We start from the raw sequence: 25,405 nt of genomic DNA, 5'->3' as shown, positions 1-25,405 counted from the left end.
TATAAAATATATACAAAATATCTATAATTAATATGCAGAGCCGTTTGCGCATTGCAAATATACGAATCTGTAAGCGTACATTTCTAAACATTGAAATTAAAATAATTTTTGTCATTTGACACTGAAAATGCTCAATTCTCAACACTGAGCTTAATATACATATGTACAGCGAAATTAAGGACACAAATTAAACAGTTTAAAAATTTTTCTTTCAAAACATATCTGGCTAAACTTACAGCTGATAAATCCACTGACTATTCACTCTGGAAAGCTGCAAGAAATCTGAATTCTATATACATAAATAAGTTGTTGTTAGTTACACCATTTATAACTCAAGAATGGCTTAACCGATTTGGCTGAAAATTGGAGGGGAGGTAGCTTTGAACCAGGGTAAGGACATAGTATACTTTTTTTTTATCTCTTTATGTCAAAATTTAATACAACTCATAAAAAACACACAAAAAAATTATATTTGAAATCATAAGCATTTGTTCAAGATTCATGTTTCTAGGAATCATTTGAATATTTAATTTCTTCAAAAAAAAAAAATAATAATAATAAAAACAACCTAACATCTATATATCGTCACCTGAAATGTAAAATATGTCAGACCAAAACCCATGTTTATTTTCGTGTCGTCATATATCACTAGATTCTGCAATGGGTGCTCTCTTGGCCTTGCATATTTCGGTTAAGGATTTTTGCATTTTGTGTCATCTTGCACGAGCAAGAGAATCCCCGTATTGATAGTTCTCAGTGAATACTCATCGAAAACACACATTGTCGGTCCGAACGACTTACATTCCACAACATATGTACAAGTGTGTTTTCAAAATGTTTTCAATGTCGGTCCGAACATAGTATAAACCAGTAAGCGCTGTTAATCATGTAGGCCAATAACGCTGCTGACAGCTTTATCTAAAGTCTTTGAGAATGTACTCATAAATAGGCTCAAACCAATAATCGATCATAAACACCTTATACCAACATATCAATTTGGCTTTCGTGACCACCATTCAATAATAGATCAGGTGCACCGAATTGTTAATATCGTTGAGAATACAATGGATAAAAAGAACGTTTGTACGGTGGTCTTTTTGTATGTGTCTCAAGCTTTTGGCAAAGTCACGACATGCTATCCAAACATTTTTGCGGAATAATTGCTTCCTACTTAAAAGATACTTTTGCATTAACCAAGAGGATGCAAACTCAAACTTGCAACCGATAGGAGCGCGTGTTCCCCATGGGAGCGTGTTGGAGCCAATGCTTTATCTTAAGTACACAAAAACTTTAATTAAAGTGACTGCCCCTTCGTCTGCCTTTCTGTACAATTGATTTCTTGCGTAAGGATTGAGATGTCGTGGTGAAAATATCTTGATACAAAACTGTAATTTTTTACAGAGGACATTAGTGGCAAAAGGCACCTGCGAGGGTATGTTGTCACTAAGTACGCAAAAACTAACTAAATATATACATACGTCACAGACATTTCACACCCTAGATGATACAAATGGTCCTTAAAAAAGTCATTATTAAATTTGGTCAAAGAACGTGTCATCACTTACTTTCTAAACCTATTTAGATAAAATTTGGTTCATAGTGCTAATTTGATATCCGTATGGTACGGAATGAAAATTTGTACCACTATGACTTTTTCGAATACATCCAAATTTTTATTAATTATTTCATATGATTATTTCACTTTACAGTATCTAAATCAAGAACCAATTAAAGTATCGAAAGTAAATTTTGCATACATACTGCCTTTAAGGTACGCAATATCTCACCTACAAATTGGCAAAATCTGAATTCGATTTTGAAATTGTGAACCATCGTGCCTGGAGCTGCCTTTTTAACGAAAATACCAAACTGTGTTGCTGGGGACATTTTTTTCTGTTTGGCTGCAATGACATCTGTCAAACATATTCAATAATCCTACGTATAACATATTCAATAACCGTACAGTCATTGAAGAAACATCATATTTTTCATTGTGTTGAAAATATCAAATTTTGTACCGAAAAGAGCTGATTTGCGAATAGTATTATTTTTTTGTTTGATTTTGACACAAAAGCAAATGGTAACCATGGTAAATGTTGCACAACAAGTAATTTCAAACCATATATCGCAAACACACAAATGGAAAAATACAGAACAGTACATTCTGATTGATACACAACCATGTGTTTGTCGGTTGTCTTTTAAGAAATCAAGAAAACCAACCGCCCAAGACGACTGAAAAAAATTAATTTTTCAGGACTCAAAACATCGATTTGATGAGTCATCCTCCGTATATTTCTGACTTGGTACTGAATGACTTATTTTTATTCCCGTTCGAATATGATGTAATAGATTTTTTTTTAACAATTTTTTTTCCGAAATCAACAAAAAAATTAGCAATACAAATTGGTCACTATGTTAGCATATGTATATCACGGTTTTTAATATTCTTTAACATTTTTTACTAAGAACTTTTTTTTAAACCTATTTATTAAGTAATTTAAACATTTGTATGTCATTTTAATGATGAATCGTTCCCGCCTTGTTGAGAAATATCTTGAAGAGCCGATTGGGTAGTGAATCCATAATATTAATTTTTCATAATAATTTAAGGAAATTGAAGATATTATATTTATATGGTATTTAGATACCATCAACTAATATACCTTTTTTACTGCATAGTTGTAAAGTGCGTAAGAGAGCCACTGCATTAAATCGAGGTTTTTTCCACCAATCCCAGACTTAGACACTAGGTCAGTGTGAATCGGTACTTCATCGTATTGTGCAAAGTTCCGTACAAATTTTTGAAGTGGATAACGACCCTTCCAAATAAAATTTTGTGTAATCTGAAAATGCTACGCAGCGCATCCCTCGGGCCGCCTTGTGGAAAATGTTACCGTGCCTTCGTCCGTCTTCAAGCATAGTTAATGAGGTGAATGCCTTCCTCAAAACTTCTTTCTTGTAAACATTTGAAATCACTTTATTGTTTCCGCCTTTATTTTTTTGACCGTAATCCGACTTATTACGTAAGAAGATTTATATAACTTCTCGACTTCTGCTAACTTTTTTTTTTTTTTATTTAATAATTTCACGCCAATCGGCATTATAAAGGGTGATTTTTTAAGAGCTTGATAACTTTTTTTTTAAAAAAAAACGCATAAAATTTGCAAAATCTCATCGGTTCTTTATTTGAAACGTTAGATTGGTTCATGACATTTACTTTTTGAAGATAATTTCATTTAAATGTTGACCGCGGCTGCGTCTTAGGTGGTCCATTCGGAAAGTCCAATTTTGGGCAACTTTTTCGAGCATTTCGGCCGGAATAGCCCGAATTTCTTCGGAAATGTTGTCTTCCAAAGCTGGAATAGTTGCTGGCTTATTTCTGTAGACTTTAGACTTGACGTAGCCCCACAAAAAATAGTCTAAAGGCGTTAAATCGCATGATCTTGGTGGCCAACTTACGGGTCCATTTCTTGAGATGAATTGTTGTCCGAAGTTTTCCCTCAAAATGGCCATAGAATCGCGAGCTGTGTGGCATGTAGCGCCATCTTGTTGAAACCACATGTCAACCAAGTTCAGTTCTTCCATTTTTGGCAACAAAAAGTTTGTTAGCATCGAACGATAGCGATCGCCATTCACCGTAACGTTGCGTCCAACAGCATCTTTGAAAAAATACGGTCCAATGATTCCACCAGCGTACAAACCACACCAAACAGTGCATTTTTCGGGATGCATGGGCAGTTCTTGAACGGCTTCTGGTTGCTCTTCACCCCAAATGCGGCAATTTTGCTTATTTACGTAGCCATTCAACCAGAAATGAGCCTCATCGCTGAACAAAATAAAGCGGGAAACACATTTCGAACCGAACACTGATTTTGGTAATAAAATTCAATGATTTGCAAGCGTTGCTCGTTAGTAAGTCTATTCATGATGAAATGTCAAAGCATACTGAGCATCTTTCTCTTTGACACCATGTCTGAAATCCCACGTGATCTGTCAAATACTAATGCATGAAAATCCTAACCTCAAAAAAATCACGCGTTACAACATATATGTATATAGAAATATAATATAAACTGATTTAGAGGGGAAATATAAAATTAAAATATATGTAACTATTACATAGAAATTTTAGTACAGCAAGTAAAACTAAAAAAGATAAAAAGAAAATTAAATTTGTCGTTTTATATCAGGGATGAATGCATTGAGTGAGCCGTTGTAGAAATCCACTTCAGTATGCAGCGAGTTGACAAGCAACGCGATACGATTGTGTGGGCCGTTGAACACGTAGTTTTTTGTGGTTTTTATAGTTTTTAGCAGGCGATTGCGTCTTAAAAAGATACCCGTCGGTGCCAACTCGAAACAGTTGGTGATGTCCGGAGCATCAATTAATCCATTCACGACTTTAAAGAAGAACATTAGGTCGGCTACCTGACGACGAGCATGTAACTTGTTGATGTTGAAGCGGTCGTAAATATCTTCAGTTGAGTTGAGACCACCAGAAACATCGTGACAGAACCGGTAGCCTAGAAGTTTACATAGTTTCGCCTGAACTCTTTCAACACGGTTGATTGCCACGTCAGTGAAGCGTGACCAAATTACACTACCATAATCCAGGACTGGGAGGACCATTTATTTCAATTATTTCGACAATTGTTTTCTCTTTAACCAATAGCGATTTATCTTAATTTTTCGATACATATTTCAATTATTTCGATAATTGCTTTCTCTTTAACCGATAGCGATTTTCCTTAAGAGATATTAAAGCAAATAGAGCAAATAGAAATAGTCAAGTTTGAACATATTTTTAAACAACATAGAGTACAATTTTTTTGGTCAAAAACCATTTTTATCAATTAAAAAAAAAATTGTACACTTTACACTTTTTTTTATGGATTTTTATAGTTTAATTAGGAGATACATTATTTACAAATATGAATCTCTTCGAATTTTTGTTTTCGATAGAAATTGCTACCTGCATCCTGGCCGCCGTCCGACAAATGCAAGGCAAATTTGCAGATGTGCTTAAATGATGTTTAAATATATAACTATAAACTCTAGAAATTTCGCTTTAATCAATTATTTCTCTCCTTCCCGAAAAAATCCTCAAAAAAATCTACTATCAATAGGGGGATTCTCTTGCTCCTGCAAGATTGCACGATGACACCAAATGCAAAAATCCTATACCGAAATATGCAAGGCCAAGAGAGCACCCATTGCAGAATCTAGCTATATATAACGGCACGAAAATAAACATGGGTTTTGGTCTGACATATTTTATAGCCATTGCAAATAATTTTCTGCGTGTGTTTGTTGTGGTGCCGTTGCACTAAGAAGAAAATTATGCAATTGGTGCACCGTGAAAGGGTTTTGCAAGAGCAGGAGAATACTCCTAATCTGACAATATCAAGTGACGGCTGTATTTTTTATATGGAATGTAAACAAATATCAAGTGACAATTTAGGGCCGGCAAAATATGTCATCCAATAAAATCGATTAAACTAGCAGGCTCCGATTATAATGAGTTGAATGTAAGTTTTAAAGTAATTTTCAGTGAAAACTTGTTTTCAATGTTATTTCGTTTGACAGATTTTACATGGACGAAAACACAAGTTTTAGGGCGAAAACCAGTTTTTCCCACGAAAACATGTTTTCATTGTCGGTCTGAACAAAGTATTAGACCGATGAAATTGTGCGGTGTTTGTATTTGGATGTTATTCCTCAGATAATTACAGCTGGATCAAATAGATTAGGTAAAATAGTTTATGTTATGCCTCTTTTTTTATTTTGAAAGAGGTTATAAGTGTATATGCGTTGCAATTTATGTTTGTTTTCAACCCTTATCTATTTTTTTTGCAATATTTAAACAGCGATGTTTTGATTGAATAATCAATGTAATATTTTTTAAGGAAAAAAAGGAAAGAAGAAGGGCACCGTAATATCATTGCAGTCTTTTCTGGCAAATGGTGATGTACCCGTGGGAATCACACAAGTAGCTAAAAAAGTAAGGAACCTTGAGGGTGAAGAGAGTGACGATGGAGTTAATACTATGCCTCTAGTTTTTCAATTACCAACTGCCCCTAGAGCAAATCGTATATTTGATGATGATTCCGTTCCACATAGCCCTCCATATATTGCATATTTAACCAACCTTCCTTTTGATGCAAAGGAAGAAGATTTACAAGAATTTTTCGGAGCAACACCAATATTATCTTTGCGTTTACCTCGTGAGGAAGGCGAAACAGGTCGAGTAAGAGGATTTGGTTATGTTGAGTTTGAGAATAGAGAAGACTTAATCAATACTCTAAGTTTGCCAGACCCATCTATTAAAGGCAGAAGAATTAGAATAGAACTTTCAAATGAGAGTGATAACCAAGGTTTTAGACAAAGAGGAAATCGTCGTGGCTTTGATGGTTTCAACAACAGTGGAGAAAATAGGGAATCAACTAATTGGCGTCGAGACAACAATACTAATAATTCCAATGATGGTTACGGTAAGCACTTTAGTCGAGAAAGAAAGTATGAACCAGATGAAAATAAATCGAATAGCTCATGGCGGTCTGGAATCAGAACTAATACGAACCAAAGTCTTGAGTTGAAATTCAGAAATAAAGATGCCGAGAGAGGCATTTCAATAAATTTTAAAAGAGATGACCAAGAATTTGAAAGACCTAAACTTAATTTGAAGCCACGCACATTACCTCTGCCAGTTGTGAACAAAGATTTAGATAGAGACATAGAAAGCATAGATGAAAATGAAAGAAAATTCAAACAAGGTGGTGTTACGTCTCAAAAGGTCTTTGGTTCTGCAAAGCCAGTAGATACAGCAACTCGTGAATTGGAGATAGAAGAAAGAATGACCGAAGCTCGTCGTCAGCAGCAGTTAAAACAAGAACTTGATCAAGGTGAAATCAACGATAAGATTGGAGATATTCAGTTGGAGAAAACTAATAAGGATTCTACGAATTATACTACGAGCTGGCGTAGAAAAGATGTTGCGGTGCAAAATCTGGATAACAACAGTGTAGGACAGAGTAGAGATGGACTGGAAACACAGAAAATCGGTATGTATAAGTGTGCTATATAGACCTATAACTTAAGCAGAACTATTAAAGTTATAAATATTATATACTTATAGAAAGTCGTCGTTTTAACAGAGATGAAAATCCTCAAATCAGAAATCGTGATTTCTTTGACCGGTAAGTATCTTTACAATACTTAAACATAAAGAAATATAACTTTTAGATTTTTCCGGAATTGTAACATTGTTTCAGGGATAAAGGCTTAATACGTTAGATAAGAAAATAAACCAGATCTTTCACAAAACCAATTCGAAAATGGCAAATTTCGGGAGAAGCAAACAATTTTTCTAAAAATTATTGAAATTTTACCGACATTGTTCTTGTAGACATATCTTCTTTAAAGAGCAAATATTGCTGATTTTCCAATCAAACAGAGAAATTTAAAGACAATACAAAAATTGACCTAACCGTAACATCTCAAAAATTTTGAAATGAGCGACATAAATTATCTATAATAATATCAATAAATAACAAATTTGTTATAAATTTCATTGCATTGTAAAGAACACACATTTCATACTTTATCATTATCACTTGATAGATTGCTAATATCAACTTTTAACCCCTTTAGGACCGCACCTAAACTAACTACCAGAAAATCAATTTTTTTTTTTCTTGATTTTCTGACTTAAAATGTCTCAATTAACTGCCAAGAAAAGTTTTAGCTCTCTAGCGTGATCCGGTCCAAGGATATTGTAAGTTGCGTTTAGGGCAGTATTTGAGTGATATAAATACATGCAAAGAAAAAAGTATATATACAAGGGATTTGCCCTTATTTATCATACATAATACATATGTATATATTTGTTTTGTGTTTTCAGTGTGATAAGATAAAAAACAGTTCTTGTTGTGCGTATTGCAGCATAGATCAACACCACATTTCTCTCCCTAAACTATCCAATGACCATTTTTATCATATCGCTTTGAGTTGAGGGGTTCTTCAACAACATGACGGCGATTCGAACTGGACGCTTCTGTGAAAGAAGGTGAATCCGGAGTTTTATCGATTTCTATGTTTTGCATAACGCTAGGGCGTCCCCTCTTCTTTTGAGTAGAAATGAAAGACACCGTCCTAACGCGTAAGAGCGCAATTGCGATATCCATCTGGAATTTTATAAGTGGATTAACGATTTGAGATGTCTCCCATACAGTGAAATATTTTCATGTACCACTTATTGGAGCGATGTTTCACTTTATGTCGGCAAGATCAACTCCTCCCCGGTGTTTATTATATTTTCAAACAATAGCTGGTCTCGGAACTTCAATAATTTTTTTCTTTCCCATTCCAACGCTTACATGTTTCGATTCATTCATCTCCCACAAATGTGGACAATAACTGCATTATTATCCAGCCGGCGCACTGTCTGGATTAGCTTCACATTTTATTTCAAAGGATCCCCTGCCAAGCATTTTCAAATCTGACTAAAACTTTAGTTCACACTTTCCCATTCGACTTTTTCGGACCGTGCCGATGCAAAATATTCCCATTTCTTTTAGATCCACAAGAAGGCTTACTGACTTTTGTCAAAGTCATAAATAATTCTTGACGAGCTTGCGCGGGTGAATATTTTCAGTCCCTATTTGTGGGGCTTAGCAGCGTTGTACTGCTTGAAGGATGATTTTCCTAAAATATGCAATTAACCTGATAACCGAAAGTTTTTATTTATTGCATTTGCATACCTCTAAATTTACCTTTATATGCTATGACCTGCTCATCAATGCTTTAGTGTTCCTCTTGGGTAGATTCTTAAATTTTTCTTTGATAAACGATATTAATTAGAATTATGTATAATTTGTCTTAAATATTATCGCTTTTAGATGGTTGCTTCGACTTATCAGATAAATGGATAAATTTCTTTATTTTCTCAAATTTATTTCTTGGCATCGAATCTGTTATCGCTGTTAATTTGAATTCTTGGGACCATGGCATTCTAAAAACCGTCAGCTGGACTACGCCCAAGTACAACAAAACTCCAAGAAATCGAAGAATGTCATCATTTGAGCAATTAAGTTCACTGTCGGACTCTCAGAGAGAATACATATTGGTCTGTTCCACAATCAATTTGATTAAAGCATCATCAAAAAAAGTGCTGTAATATTGAATTGGCGTATTTACTATGTTAATGTTTTCTTCTGACTCTTGACCAAGTAAAGTCGTGAAAGTCGATTGGTCTTTTTCTCCATTTCAATTGGCATACATCAAGTTTTTCAATAATTAAGTTGCACCATATTTTCTGATTCTTCACAAATTTCTCGGTTGGCCGTAATTTTTAGTACATCGATTTATAATTCTTCCCAATTTTCTAAAAGCTTTTTTAAATTCGTCTCCTAAAGCTCTTCGTCGTCTTCATTACACTCTTCGTCAGAAGAATTGTCCCAGTCCATCTTCAAAATCTGCTGTATGTCCTCATCACACAGTGTTGGGAAGACGAAATAAATTTCTTTATACACTCCACACAAGCACTTATTATTCAGTAATTATTTATTTATTTGTACTTAGATATATTATCATTGTCCTTAAAGTCTATTTTGACAAAAAAAAAGTTATTAAAATTATTAAAAAAAAAAAAACAATTACTAAATAGTGATATGAACGTAAATGTACTAAGCGCCGATTTGACTACGCGCGCCCGCTTGAAGGTTAAATGGTGATAAAGCTAAAAATGTTAGAGTTTTCATTGGTAATATGAAAACAGTATTTACTAATTACACTGGCAGACACATAATTTGTGACATGAAAGTTCTTAGGTGTTACTAATGCAGTTTGATATCCTGAATTCAAATCAGAAAATATAATTTTTCTATCATTCACAGATATTCTGTTACATGCGGATTTTACAATACATAAAATTTCATTATGTTGCATCATCTCATATTTTCATACGATCAGGGATTTATCCGGTTTAGACCGGTTCTGCCTGCGTGTTTGATGTAAACTGCGTATTTTACGATCATTTTATTTTACAAAATTTATCAGTAGACTAACGGTGTCTGAATCCATTATGTGTTCTATGTTTGGATAGCAAACGTTTTCAGTGCACATTCTTTTACGTTTTTGAAATTACTGTGTTTAAGATTTTTAGGTACAATGCCTAGGCAGCGCGTAAGTAGTGCCAACAGTTTTTGTTATGTGTGCGGAAAACTAACTTTTAAATCGCAAAAACGTAATTTTACTGCGCTTGTGCTAGAAGCTTACAAACTGTATTGGTATTAAAGTTGGGGATCAAGACAAGACATGGGCCCCTCATATCTGGCTTCAAAAGTTGTGTAACATTGTTAACAGCTTGGTTAAAAGGTTCAAAACGTAAAGTGCCCTTTGCAGTGCCAATTGTTTGGAGAGAATCTAAAGACCATATTACAGACTGCTATTTTTGCCTCACGAATATTAAAGGTATTGGACCGAAGACTAAACATATGGTTAAGTTCTGTAATTTACCATCAGCTTTAAGACCTGTCAAACACAGAAACACAGTGAACAACTTCATATTACAAAAGCAGCAGAATCTTGTAGTCTCGATGAAGAACTAGAACCGATTAGCTTTTCAAAGGATGTTACAGAAACCGCAAGGAAATGACAACCGATCCTTTATTTGATTTACTAGGATGTTAATAGTGCCGCATCTAATTTCACAGGATGAACTTAATGACTTAGTTCGAGTCTAAACCTTTCAAAATCGCAGTCCGATCTTTTAGCATCCAGACTAAAAGGTTAGAATATTCTCCAAATTGATGTAAATATTACTGTTTACAGAAAAAGGCAGGAAGAGCCCACAAAATGCTTTCTTCAAGAAGATGATTTAGCATACTGTTCAGAAGTTAATCTTTTGTTTAGCGTACTAGGACAGAAATAAGATTCAAGTGATTGGCGTCTATTCATTGATTCCTCTAAACTTAGTTTAAAGGTGGTATTGGTTGCGGACACGATTTATCATGTTTGGAAACATGAGAAACATGTCTAAAACACATAAACCCAATTTATTCTTAAAAAGTACGTGAATGGTTATCGTCCCTACTAGAATCATGAAAAAATGTTAATAAATAAAAAAATTATTAATGTTTTTTTTTTTTTTTAATTTTTCCCCATGTTTTTTTTTACATAAATTTTGTCATAACAGTGTCAAAAAATTATAAAAAAATATAGCCAGGCGTTTTATGAACATTAAAAAAATGAAGCTAATCAGTTGAGTAGTTCGACCGGAAGCATGTCCGCCAAAAGTGTGTTTTGAGAAAAACGTGTTTAAAATTCGAGGTGTGCACTCCGGCCGCTCCGAACGTCGGTATTATTATTTTTGGGTCTTTTTCCAAACCTTCCTATGGTGAAGTGGGTTTCTACATTAATTCTAAGGGTATAAGGCAGTGGTTCCCAAACTTATTTTGTCTACCGCCCACTTTGAGAATAAATATTTTTTTAGCGCCCCCATTTTTTCACCTATTTAAAAACCACTTAATTAAAATTAATTATTGTGACCTATATATGTATATTAACAGAGAATTCCAAACGAAACTTTTACTTTAACCAGCAACTTGAAACCTGAGCGTAGTAGGTAACATACAACGGCGCTTAAGCGGCCCACTCACGACAAATTTGTTTGACAAATCTGATTGAGTTTGAGGTGGTTTTTGTCGTGAGTGGGCATGTTGTCAAACGGATTGAAGGTTTGCGACAAATTTCAAAAACTAACAACCGATTTGTGGATTCGTTTGTCGTGAGTGGCGTGGTTTGCAAACATTTGGTCAGTTGCTTGAAATTTTTGCAGAGTAAACATCAGCGGATAAAAAAATGGCAAGCGTGAGCAAACATTTTTTGGAAGAGTTTATTGAATTATTTAAAAATGAACCGGCCTTATGGCAATGCAAAAGTGAAAATTATAAGAATAAATGCCAAAAAGATAAGTCGTGGAAAAATTCAGCTCCATTGAATTTAATAGTTTTACATGTGAGTGGTTATATCTCTCACATAACCACTCTTTCATCCATTCTTTCTTCATTATCTTTTTTTTTTGCATTTGGCTTTTTTCGCTTCATGCACTGGTGTATTACTAGTAGCGCAATTACATCATCCGCGTTATAATCAGACATGTTAACTCCGCGAAGCACACAATGGAAATAAAGTTTGTCAAATCGGTTTGTCGTGAGTGCTCAACCGTCTTCAAACAGATTTGTCAAACAAATTTGTCGTGAGTGGGCCGCTTTAGGTCTCAAGTTAACTCTTATGGGCTCCACCTGCCGATAAGAATGATTATTAAAACACAACTTTATAGTATTATTAAAAATAAAATAATCGATCTTTATATAAAAACTAATGTGAAGGATGAATCCGATGCTGTTTAATAAGTTTGTTAATATCAGGTTCCAATTTAGGTGACATTTGAAAACGGATCCAACACCCAGTCTGGTATTTCCAAGTTCAAAATGTCCTGGTATCGTTCGGTGAAGTCAATGTGGAGGTTTTCCAAATGTTGGCAGTAGGCAAACAATTCGTCGTTACTGCATGATACTGATAAATTCGTAAAATTGTGAAACACACGTCTGCCCAGATTCTTTTTGTGTAGAAACAGTTTGGCTGCGAAAGCAGCAACGACGTTTTTTGTTTTAATTAAATTTAGTTTATCGCCTTGCAGTTGGAGATTCATGTCGTTGAACAATTTATACAGGTCTGTCATGTAAGCTATATCATTCTTTGATGTTATGACCTTGTCTTGAAATTCTGTATCTTTAGTTTCCAAGAACTCTATAACAGAGTAAAACAGGTTGTAGAATCGAGTCAGACAATTGCCCCTTGATAGCCAACGAACTTCAGTATGAAACAACAAATGATTGAAATCTTCGTCATTAGTAACACAAAGCTGATGAAATAATCTATCATTCAAAGAGCTGTTGCGGATTTTATTGACTGCTTTGATGACATATTGCAGTGATTGAAATAGTTTTTCACTTAAGTTTCTAGCAACTAAATGTTGTTTATGAATAACGCAATGTACACCAAGGACATCTGGAATTTTATTTTTTAAGTGCGCTATTAAGCCTTTACGGCACCCTATCATAGCCGGAGCGCCATCCGTAGCAATTGAAATAATATTTTTCAAAGGAATCTCTTTCTCATTGCAAAACTTTTCCAATATATTGAATATGGTTTCGCCTTTTGTATCGGTCTCTAAATTTCTAGCAAATAATAGTTCTTTCGACACCATTAAACACGATAAACTTATGGAAATTCTTTATTCTATGGGAATAGATGACAAAGAGATTCGTTGCATAAGAAATCTTTATTGGCAACAAACTGCCCATGTAAGCATCAATGGTGATATAACCGAAGAAATATCTATTTCACGAGGTGTAAGACAAGGATGCATTCTGTCACCCTTGTTATTTAACATATATTCGGAAGTAATATTTCAAGAATCGGTAACCAGTATTGATGAAGGTGTGAAAGTGAATGGTATTTTCATAAATAATATACGCTATGCAGATGACACAACACTTATAGCCGATAGCTTGATGGGATTACAAGAACTTGTAAACCGAGTTAACTTACGTAGTGACGAATATGGCCTACGCATTAACATAAACAAGACGAAGTATATGATTATTAGTAGGAAAAACATATACAATGACACACACCTCATGATTAATAATAGTCCCATCGAAAGAGTCAAAAATTTCAAGTACCTTGGTTGTCAGATCAATGAAAGTTGGGATTGTTCAAAAGAAATAAAATGTCGAATCGAATTTGCGCGAACAACTTTTCTCAAATACAAAAACATATTATGTAGCCATGACCTCAACATCACAACCAAAATACGTTTTTTAAAATGCTATGTTTGGTCAGTGCTTCTCTATGCGATGGAAACGTGGACTCTAAAAATCACAGATATGAACAAGCTAGAGTCCTTCGAGCTATGGCTTATTAGAAGAATACTAAAAATTCCATGGACAGATAGAGCTACAAACAGTGAAGTTTTGAGAAGAGTGAACCGCAATAGAGAGTTGTTAAAGACTATAAAACAAAGAAAAGCAGCCTACCTAGGACATATTATGAGGCACTCTAAGTATGAGCTTCTACAACTAATTATCCAAGGAAAAATTGAAGGAAAGCGGGGTATTGGCCGTAAACAACTTTCGTGGCTTCGAAACATTCGACAATGGACAGGAATCCAGAACGTGGGCAACCTTATAGATGTGGCGAGAGATAGAGAGAAATATGCTGCGATAATTCAAAATCTGTGATTTTTTTTTTTTTTTTTTTTTTTATTGTTTTTTTTTATATACAATAGATATGTATATACAACATGTAAACATTACATTATTATATTGTTATTAAGTTTATTAATATTGTACATATCATTAATTGTTATATGATCACCAATATTCGAATACGAATTGGCAAATAAAGAAGAAGAATAGTTCTTCACATATTTTCTCATCTTTAATAAACCTCACGTAAGACAACAACAATGCTTCATTAGTTGGTAAAGTGGACTCATCGAGCTGAATTGAGAATTGGCTTGTCCTCAGGTGATCGCACAATGATTCTTCAATGTTTTCAGCCATTTCATCAATTCGTCTTTGCACAGAATTATTACTCAAAGGAATTTTTCGGATAATATAGTTCAAGAGCTCAAAGCATGCGCTACATCAGCTCGAACCTACCGACCCTACACCTTTGCGCAAATAATTATATTATGATAGCAACTGCCCACATACAGATTTGGCAATGGCAATAGCAATATGTTTGATAGTTCGTATTCTATAAATTCTATCCTGTCGAAATGACCCGTTATGAAACGGAGCGACCGATTGACTTGATTTTCATGTTTTCTATATTCAATAAAATAGGACAGATATATGAACTACGCGGAGAGAAATATAGAACCGAGTTTGAGCAATCTTTTAATTCATATTAGTTGATGTTCACAAGTTTTTGTTGAGAGTCGAGAGCTCATGTAGTCGTTGTCTAAGAGGCCTCCTAGCTAAATAAAATTACAAATAACCCCCCAGGCCTCTACACAACGCCCCCATTTTCTTTCTGAGTCTATTGCCGTCCCCCTTGACACCTGCAGCGCCCACAAGGGGGCGTTATCGCCCACTTTAGGAAACACTGGTATAAGGGAACAAAAAATGCAAAAAAAATAAAAAAAAAAATTAAAAAAGATACACTACTGACCCCTTAAACCAAATTCTTTTTTAATTTTGGCCATAATGGAGTCACAGTTGTTCGATCAACTTTGCAGGTGGTTTTATGTTGGGGATTTCATTTTTATTTTTGTTTCTGGATCAGAACTTCAATATGTCTGCGATTAGGATTATTTCCGTTTTCAAAGAATTCGTATATAACCCTGCGTTTTTCAGGAGTATAATGTATTCCTCTACCCATTTTTTAATACGCTTTTATTAGCTTCACTTGTATGTATGTATGTATGTATGTATGTTTGTAACTTTTTTAAGTGGTACTGAAACGTAGAATATTTGAGCGACACTGTAGGAAGGCGATAGTAAGTTTAAGCAGCTCACCAAAAAGATGCGCTTAAAAGTATGCAACAACTATATAAAACTAGTTTTAGTGACATTTAAATAGCATACTGATTTAGGCGTCGACAGTTCATAAGATGCAAGGTTGTACAGTAGAACATGCAGTAATTTATCTGGGCTCTCGACTGTTTGCTGCTGGACAAGCTTATGTAGCACTTAGTCGTTGTAGATCTTTGGACTGTATTCGAATTGAAGAACTGGACTGTTCAAATTTGACAGGTAAAACCCCATGTAACAGTGAAGCTTTAGAAGAAATGATTCGATTAAGAAGTAATAATTCGTAAAGTCGTCAATAGAATTTGGTCGCAAATAATGTAAAAATTAGTCAATGAAAGGTTACGAGTAGATATTAAATACTGCCTAAGTATCGATTTACTTAACCAATACTACATGTCATAGTTCATATTTTAACAAGTTTTGGGGTTTCTCACATCAAACTAAAAAATTAAAAATAAATATAGTTTAAAAAAACTAAAAAACACGCTTTTAAAGCATATCAAAATAAAAAGTGAAAAATAATTTTTTGTATAAACTAACAATAATAATGAAGGAAAAATTCCTGTATTATTGTGAGAAAAGCGTGGGGTGCTTTGTGATATATTTTTCATATATCGAGCATGCCACGCTTTTCTCACAATAATGCAGAAATTTTTCCTTCATTATTATTGTTAGTTTATACAAAAAATTATTTTTCACTTTTTATTTTGATATGCTTTAAAAGCGTGTTTTTTAGTTTTTTTAAACTATATTTATTTATAATAAGAAATGATAAATACTTGTCAAGAGTGCTATATTTCTGAATAGTTGCAAAATGCAACTTATCAAAAAAATCGTCGGCAACAATATACTAAACATGATAAAAGGACATGCTTACCCTTACACATTAAGCCGGACAACATAAACTCTCAGGCGAAAAATAAAACTATGACATTTATTGGAAACAAAGAAAACTTTACCTCAAATATTTTCATCAATAAGTGTGTTATTTCTCTGTGCATAGCTAAAGGGGGATCCATTTCAAGCTTTCCTACTTTTTTTAAAGAACATTCTTTGGAATTTATTTTTTGAACTTAGACTTTAGACTATACATATCCCCACACGAAAAAGATTTTGGTGGCCATTCGACCGACCCAAAACGTGAAATTATCTGCTCACCGAAGTGTTCTCTCAATAAACCCGTTGATTGATGCGATGTGTGGGAAGTGTCGCCGATAACACAAGTTTCAATTCGGTTATGATGGTGCGATTTTGAAGAAATGTGGACCAATGCTTTCACCGACCCGCAAACCACACCAAAGCTTCGTTTTTTCTGGATGTAATGACAGCTCTTGAATCTCTTCAGTATACCCAACAGTCGTGGGAACGAGACTCTCCACGGTCTTCGTGTACATTCACAGCTACGGCTGCTATATTTTGTTTACTGCGTGCTGGATGTGGTCTATTCGTTCCAATATTATCCAACATTAAATGCCGGGTCTCAAGATGGGTGGTGATGTTTCGAATAGTATGCTCAGTAGGCCGACTACGTTGACCATAAGTTGAGCGAGACAGTGAATTTTCGTAATAAAGACGAACGATTGTGAACGTTGTTCAGGTGTAAGTCTTTCCATGATGAAGAGCTAAACAATACTATACTTCACCAAACTAACATGACAGTTTGACACGTGTAATCAGTCAAACACAGGTTATTGAAGAAAGTACCTCTACTTATATATGTATATTATATATTCTCTTCGTTTCTTGACACCATCAAAAGGTTCGTATTTCAGATAACTCAATAAATTCGTCAGAATTATTCAGTTTCACATCCGTTATGTTAAGGTGACGTTTTAGGTTTAGGTGACGTAAGCCTGGCACCGCCAAACATTATATAAAATCTCATATATAACTACATTTCAAGATATTAATGTAACATTGTGAAAGTAGGCAAAATCGGGCAAAAACCACGCATACTTTCATAAAGATCAAAAGCCAAAAGTGGATAAGATCGAGTGAATACTACCTTTCTACACCAAATTTAAAATTTTAAAACGGTATTTTTGCTTTATCTGTAAATATGTAAGATATCTTAGGAAAATTAGGTGTACGAATAACAATGGATATACTGTATACATTAGATTGTGCCATTCTGAGGCAATCTTTTTTTTCAACTGAAAAACAGGCTCAAAACTTTCGAAAATGTGTAAAAAAAGTCACTCAAAAGATGAGCTCTTAATATTAATATTAAGAGGTGCCTATTTCAAATTTTCTGTTTTCCATATAAATTACATGGAAAAAAATCATTTTTTTTTTGTGGTGGTTATTTTGCGGAGGTTTTATATGTGCCCCGATGGCTGCCAGTAGGGATGGTAAACTCGATCCCGATTCTACTCGAGAATCGAGTTTTATCGTAAAATAATCGATTTTTTTTCTTTATTAGTCTAGAAATGCAAAGAACAATTGCTACAAAGTTTGGTTCTACAGCTTATAAATAATTTTTGCAATTGTGATTGATTCAAATCAGAAATTCTAACATTTTTTTATTTATTTCAAACCATAAACTTTGGCGGCGGAAGACATGTCATCTTAAGGTTGTCTTACAAAGGCTACTAGTTTGTTTGAATATATTATTGGTTCCCTATCGTATTCCTTTATCCTTGGCGAGTCTAGTACACCTATTTCATTTTATTCATATTTTAACAGTTTGAGCTTTTATTAATCTATGATCCCTCATTTTATGGGTTATACAGTGTCTGCGATTTCTTTAGTAGGCGATTCCATTCTTTTTGTATCACTTAACACTTTAATCTCCCTTTAGTATAATAACTTCACTTCAAATTTTTATTAAGCACAGCAAGTTCTGCTCTTCATCGCCCCCTTTCATTGCTCTAAAAGTAGCTAACGGTTCCTGCCTCTCTTCTCTCTGTTCCCAGAATAAGATCAGACCACCCTCAGTAACAGTTTCTATATTCCTGTTACTATGCTTATTTGCGCATTTACAATCTATAGTACCGTAATATATGCCGCCAATGCATCGCCTACTTCAAACGACGCTGTGGCACATACTTCTTCTTTACCGGCGTAGACACTGCTTACGCCATTATACCCGAATTGACAACAGCGCACCAGTCGTTTCTTCTTTTCGCTACGTGGCGACAATTGGATATTCCAAGCGAAGCCAGGTCCTTCTCCACTTGGTCCGTCTAACGGAGTGGAGGTTTTCCTCTTCCTCTGCGTCCCCCGGCGCGCACTGCGTCGAATACTTTCAGAGCTGGAGTGTTTTCATCCATCCGGACAACATGACCTAGCCAGCGTAGTTGTCATCGTCCAAGCCTCTGCACCATATAGCAGGACGGTAATTTTGAGCGACTTATAGAGTTTGGATTTTGTTCGTCGAGAGAGGACTTTACTTTTCAATTGCATACTCAGTCCGAAGTAGCACCTGTTGACAAGAGTAATCCTGCGTTGGATTTCCAGGCTGACATTGCTGGTGGTGTTAATACTGGTTCTTAAATAGACGAAATTATCTACAACTTCAAAGTTATGACTGTCAACTGTGACGGGAAACCCAAGTCGCGATTGCGATGACTGTTTGTTTGATGACAGGAGATATTTTGTCTTGCCCTCGTTTACTGCCAGACCCATTTACTTTGCATCCTTGTCCAGCCTGGAGAAAGCAGAACTAACGGCAGCGGTATTGAGGCCGATGATATCACTATAATCGGCATACGCCAGCAGCTGTACACTTATAAAAGATTATACCTACTCGATTAAGTTTTGCATTTCGAATTATTTTCTCCAGCAGCAGATTGAAGAAGTCGCACGATAGGGAGTCGCATTGTCTGAAACTTCGTTTGGTATCGAACAGCTCGGAGAGGTCCTTCTCGATCCTGACAGAGCTTTTGGTGTTGCTCAACGTCAGTTTACGCAGCCGTATTAGTTTCGCGGGGATACCAAATTCAGACATCGCGGCATAAAGGCAGCTCTTTTTCGTGCTGTCGAAAACAGCTTTGAAATCGGCGAACAGGTGGTATGTGTCGATTCTCCTGTCACAGGTATTTTCCAATATTTGGGCATGGTGAATATCTGGTCGGTTGTTGATTTGGCAGGTCTAAAGCCACACTGATAAGGTCCAATCAGTTTGTTGACGGTGGGCTTTAATATTTCACACAATATGCCCGATAGAACCTTATACGCGATGTTGAGTAGGCTTATCCCACGGTAGTTGGCGCAGATTGTGGGGACTTCCCTTTTAATGGATTGGGCACAGCACACTTAAATCGCAATCGTTGGGCATGCTTTCGTCCGATCATATTTTACAAAGAAGCTGATGCATGCTCCTTATCAGTTTTTCGCCGTCGTGTTTGAATAGCTCGGCCGGCAATCCATCGGCCCCCGCCGCTTTGTTGTTCTTCAGGCGGGTAATTGCTAATCGATTGGGGAATCTGGTTCGCCTTCTCCAGGAGTTGTACGTTCACTGCCATTCAGCAGACTGGATAAGTGTTCCCTCCATAATTTAAGTATGCTCGGGCATCGGTGACTAGAAAGAGTTTGTTGACGTGCGTTTTTTAGACAGCCAGGTAGCTTTATTTTCTTGTGCTGGAATCTAGTACTACAGATAACCATATTTCGGATCCCGGCGAAGTCGATCTGCCTCAACCCATTTGGGGATGTTTCATCGTGGAGGCTGAATTTACCGACGGTAGTGACAAAGATACCTTCTTTGCCCAACCTGGCAGCTCTCATAAGTGGGCTCCAAGCGCTCATAGAAGGCATCTTTTGCCACATCGACCTTCTCTTCCTTCGGGGCGTGGGCGCAAATCAGCGATATGTTGAAGAATTTCGCTTTGATGCGAATTGTGAGACGTTCATTGACCGGAGTGAATGATAGTACTCGACGACGGAGTCTTTCTCCCACCACGAATCCCATACCAAACTGACGCTCCTTTATAGTGTCACTGTAGTAAATGCCACAAGGACCTACTCGTCTCTGTCCTTGTCCCGTACATCGCATTTCTTGGACGGCGGTGATGTCAGCCTTTATATTCACGAGCACATCAACCAGCTGGGCAGCGGCACCTTCCCAATTAAGGTTTCCGGTCCCTGTGCATGCCTCCAATTCGTAGTCTTTATTTCGTCATCAAAAGGGGTTCACTCATACGAGGTTTGTTGTTCCTTTTGTTTGGTATGATTTTTTACGTGGCGGGTCCCGAACCCAGCGCACAACCCTGCGGAGGGGATGTTTCGCCTTCACACTTTAGCTCGGATGTTCTTAGGCTACCCAGAGGATACTTGACCAAAGACCGGAAGTCGTGAGCTGCTTGAGCCAAGATCCACCATTCCGTTGCAACTTGAATTTATTCCTCAAAATATTATTATTTAGACCGCACATATATCATTTACTTTTTATGAAAATCGAATTCAAAGTATATAGAATTTATTTCATCAGAAAGTGCATGAAATTAAACTCAACTAGTTCCAAACCCGCCAGATGTAATACACCAACGATTTTTCCACTTTTCGTAAGCACAGTTTTGTATGGTACTGAAAACGTTCCATTCCGATGATTGTTGACTTGTTTGCTCGGCAGTTATAATGCTCTCCATTAATCGGATTTAGCACCATCAATCATGTCCAAAGTCCGTGACGAATTTCAAACAGATCTGTTTTAACCTCCGTGTCATTTTTTTTTTTAATAAAAAGTGTCCTATCTTACACATTATATACGGTGTGCGGCAAAACTAATACACAGTATTGACTTTGTCGGTATTTAAATGAATGAAACCATAAAGTATGCATAAAATGATGCTAAAGTAGTAAAAAATGGCATTCAATGTTTGGTTGCCTATTCCTAATTTTTCGATACATTTGCACTCCAGCCGGCGTGGACTCAATTAACTTATTTAATGTGTCGTTTGAAATGCTTTTCATTCTTTCTTTATTTGTATGAAAAAAAAACGTCCTTATTTTATATTAGCGGGACACTTTAAAACCTCAAACTTGTTATCAACAAACCACTGTTTTAAACAAATAACATAGTGGATCATTGCCGTGATCATGAAATCATTTTGAAGGCATTTCTTCTTAAGCATGCGGCAACATAATATTCTGAAGAATATTTTCATAGTTTTGCAATCAGCTGCTACAGAGTATTATAGTTTTGTTCACCTAACGGTTATACGTATCACCTAAAACTAATCGAGATAGATATAAATGATATACACTGGTGGTCACATAATTAAGGACACTCCGTTTTCTTTTAAAACATTGGTTTATTTTATAATTTAAAAGCGACTCTGGGCAAGCCAATCCAAAACCGTATGTTTCGGACGAAAGCCAAGTTTTAACACACATAGCAGTGTTGAATTTACGTTATCGGCTATCACCGCAGCTTCTGCTACTCAAATCTTGGGCTTTTTGTTCTGATAGTCTGTGTTCATAGACGGAAACTTTTCTTCCTCATCATCTTCTCCATTGATGTTGTCCCTCCTGTTTACATGGGAAGCTCGAATCAAGCAATTGTCTGCATTCGTTTTCACGTTAAACGAGGTGCGTTCCTAAGTAAACCGGACTTAAAACAGAACAAATGGTTTTTTGGCAAAATCAATTTATTTTATTCAAAATAGTCTCCTTGTGCGTTAATACAGCTTTTTGCACGGTCTAAAAGCCTGTCGAACGAGTGTTTTAGCTCGTTGGCCGGTATGACCGCCAGTATGCCGATGCAAGCCTTTTGAATGGCTTTTACGTCTGCATAACGATTTCCTTTCATGAGGAAATGCATTTTTGCAAAAAGGAAGAAGTCGCACGGTGCCATATCAGGTGAATACGGGGAGTGGTTAATGGTTAAAATGTGGTTTTTGGTCAAATTATCGGTCACAAGTGTCCCTCGAATGTTGGATTGTGAGCAATTTTTGGTCGTCAGTTAATTTGTGCGGAACAAACCGTGCACACACCTTTCGTAAGCCCAAATTTAGGTTTCTTGATGGATTCTCTTCAATTACTCCAGCCACCACTCATTTTTCTGCGCTAGCGTTTGAGGTGGATACTTATGTTTTCGCTCCTGTTAAACCTATTGATGGGCTTGGTCTTAATTTTGCATTTTGTGATTTTGAACGACTCAACAATCAGCTCTTTGAAATTAAATGGGATGATTTACTTTCGGGACTAGATAAGGCTAATAGTTTCTCCATTTTTAAGAAATCAATTCAGGAATTCTGTCATTATAATATCCCGCTCAAACACATACGACCACATAAGTTGCTTTGGTAGACTAAGGACCTTAAACGTCTAAAAAATCTTAGAAATAAATACTATAGAAAATTCTCTTCAACTAAATCTCATGTTTCCTTTGTTCAGTATCAGCACTACACAAAACTGTTTAATGAATTGGATAAGTTTCTCTAGAAAAGGTTTATTAATAATACGGAGTCTACAATTAAGTCGACCCCTAAGTTCTTTTGGAACTTTGTAAAATCTAGAAGAGCGTGTTTAGCCATTCCCTCTGCTTTACGCTGGGGTGATAAGTCGGCATGCACTCCGGTAGAAATCTCCAATTTGTTCGCTGAATTTTTCAAATCGAACTATGTTCAAGATGATCCTGGTACTAGTTCCACTTTTTCAGCTAATAACTTCCCATCCACAAATTTTGGCTCACTGTGTCTTTCACAGAATGATATTGCCAAGGCTATTTGTGATATTAAGTCTTCTTCCAAATTGGATTTGGATGGGCTTCCGCCCGTACTTATAAAAAATTGTACTGCCTTAGTATATCCTCTCATGCTTATCTTCAATAAGTCCCTCTCCACCGGGAATTATTTTATTTCTGACTGGAAATTGACATGCATTACCCCTATTCTTAAAGGTGGTAGAAAGGATGTTCTCTCCAATTACAGGCCTATTTCTAAACCTTCTACTATTTCGAAAATTTTTGAGTGTTCTGTTAAAAATAAATTATTTTTTGCAGTAAAATCAATAATTAATGTCAATCAGCATGGGTTTGTCTCTAGCCGCTCCACTGTGTCAAACTTAGCAGTTTTTAGCGATTATTGCATGTCTGCATTCTCCGCCGGATTGCACGTAGATTGTGTCTACACAGATTTCTCTAAAGCCATTGATAAAGTATCACACAATATTCTAATTAAAAAATTATCATCTCTGGGGTTTCATTCGGTCTTCTTGCAGTGGATTAAATCATATCTGCAAAACAGACAATGCGTTGTCAGTGTCGATGGAGTGTCATCTGATTCATTCATTGCGTCTTCGGGAATCCCACAAGGAAGCGTCTTGGGTCCACTTCTCTTTGTGCTGTTTATCAATGACATTTCCTGTTGCTTCTCTTTTGCTAACTTTCTGTTATATACAGATGACTTAAAATTTTTTCCAATAATCAAAAACACCCAAGATGTACTAAAACTTCAATGTCATATTGATACTTTTCATAATTGGTGCCTGAAATTGAAGCTTTTTCTGAATCTAAATAAATGCTCACAGATCTCTTATGGTAGGGGACGCAACATCTTATCTTCTAGCTACAGTATTTCTAATTGCGTCCTAAAATGCATTACTGAAATCAAAGATCTTGGGGTAATCTTTGACAGCAGATTTTCTTTCAGTAATCACATCAACTATATCACTTCAATTTCATTTTCTGTACTCGGCTTTGTCCGTCGAAATTCTACAAAATTTTCCGACCCCTACACGTTAAAATTGCTGTACACATGTTTTGTTCGGTCATTTTTGGAGTATGCAGTGTTTATTTGGAGACCATATTGCATATCGTCAATTAACAGGATCGAGCGTGTTCAAAAGATCTTTCTTAAATATGCTCTCCGCTCCTTAAAGTTTGTTGACGCAATACGTATACGATGGTATACGCGTTTATTGCTTCTACATCTTAAATTACTGGAAAATCGAAGGTCCGTTCTCTCCCTTTCATTTGTCTTCAATGTAATTAATGGAGGTATTGACTGTCCCTATTTATTAGGGAAACTTAACTTCAATACTCCCCAGCGTTGTCTCAGATCCATTTCCCCATTTTATTACAAAAAGGAAAGTAGATACTAATTTTGCTGAATATGCTCCCCTCAAGCGGGCTATGCGCGAGTTTAACTCGATTTCCGAGAAAGTTCTTGATTTTTCTCACTCTAGGGTATCCTTCATTAATAGCCTCAATTCTGTTTTTTATTTATTTATTTATTTTAATATGACTTGCAAATAAATTTACAAACATACTAGAAAAAAAAGGAAACTGGCTGCCTAGGCCTTCGTCCCATTTTGTATAGATACATATAAATTTACTTATATGAACATTACAATTAATTAATTAGTTTAAGTTATCTACTCATGTTATTATAATTTAATTATTTTAGAATTCTAATATGCATCCTAGTTTTCATTAGTCTGTAAGAAATAATGTTCATAGACTTTACTAAACAAATAATTAAATGAAATGCGATAAATCGGAGTTTTGGATGATTTTTGATCAAAAAATCGTCTTTCGAATGTTGGATTCTAAGCAATTTTTGGTCGTCAGTTAATTTGTGCGGAACAAACCGTGTACACACCTTTCGTAAGCCCAAATGTTCGACCCAAATGCGATAAATCGATGTTTGGGAGATGTTCGATTCCATTTCCATGAATTTCAATGATGATTTCAGCTGATTTTTGATGAATTCACCCACAGTTTCGATGAAATTTCCGGTGATCACGGATTTTGATTGGCTCACATGTTGAACGCCATTTATGTGCTCACGACCACTTTGAAAACGTTGAAACCACTCGTGCACTCGATAAATAGGCAATCACGCCATAAACTT

The 25,405-nt window shown here is 35.8% G+C and overlaps 3 protein-coding genes across 4 annotated transcripts in view; all 3 read left to right on the top strand.

Moving 5' to 3' along the window:
- The window catches only part of LOC125776652 (uncharacterized), a 185,105-nt gene that overhangs the window by 60,382 nt on the left and 99,318 nt on the right, over positions 1-25,405 (top strand). The window lies entirely within an intron of this gene.
- The window catches only part of LOC105226607 (eukaryotic translation initiation factor 4B), a 62,017-nt gene that overhangs the window by 9,244 nt on the left and 27,368 nt on the right, over positions 1-25,405 (top strand). Inside the window, exons 2-3 of the mRNA XM_049450067.1 lie at positions 5,910-7,064; positions 7,139-7,199. Of these exons, the coding sequence (XP_049306024.1) occupies positions 5,910-7,064; positions 7,139-7,199 (1,216 nt within the window). The remainder of the gene's footprint in view (positions 1-5,909; positions 7,065-7,138; positions 7,200-25,405) is intronic.
- Positions 1-25,405, top strand: part of LOC125776690 (uncharacterized) — a 436,599-nt gene that overhangs the window by 383,957 nt on the left and 27,237 nt on the right. The gene's annotated exons all lie outside the window — the stretch shown is intronic.

The sequence above is a fragment of the Bactrocera dorsalis genome, chromosome 2 (genome assembly GCF_023373825.1).
Source record: "Bactrocera dorsalis isolate Fly_Bdor chromosome 2, ASM2337382v1, whole genome shotgun sequence".
In the NCBI taxonomy this organism is placed as follows: Eukaryota; Metazoa; Arthropoda; class Insecta; order Diptera; family Tephritidae; genus Bactrocera; species Bactrocera dorsalis.
This window is presented reverse-complemented; position numbering and strand designations above follow the sequence as displayed.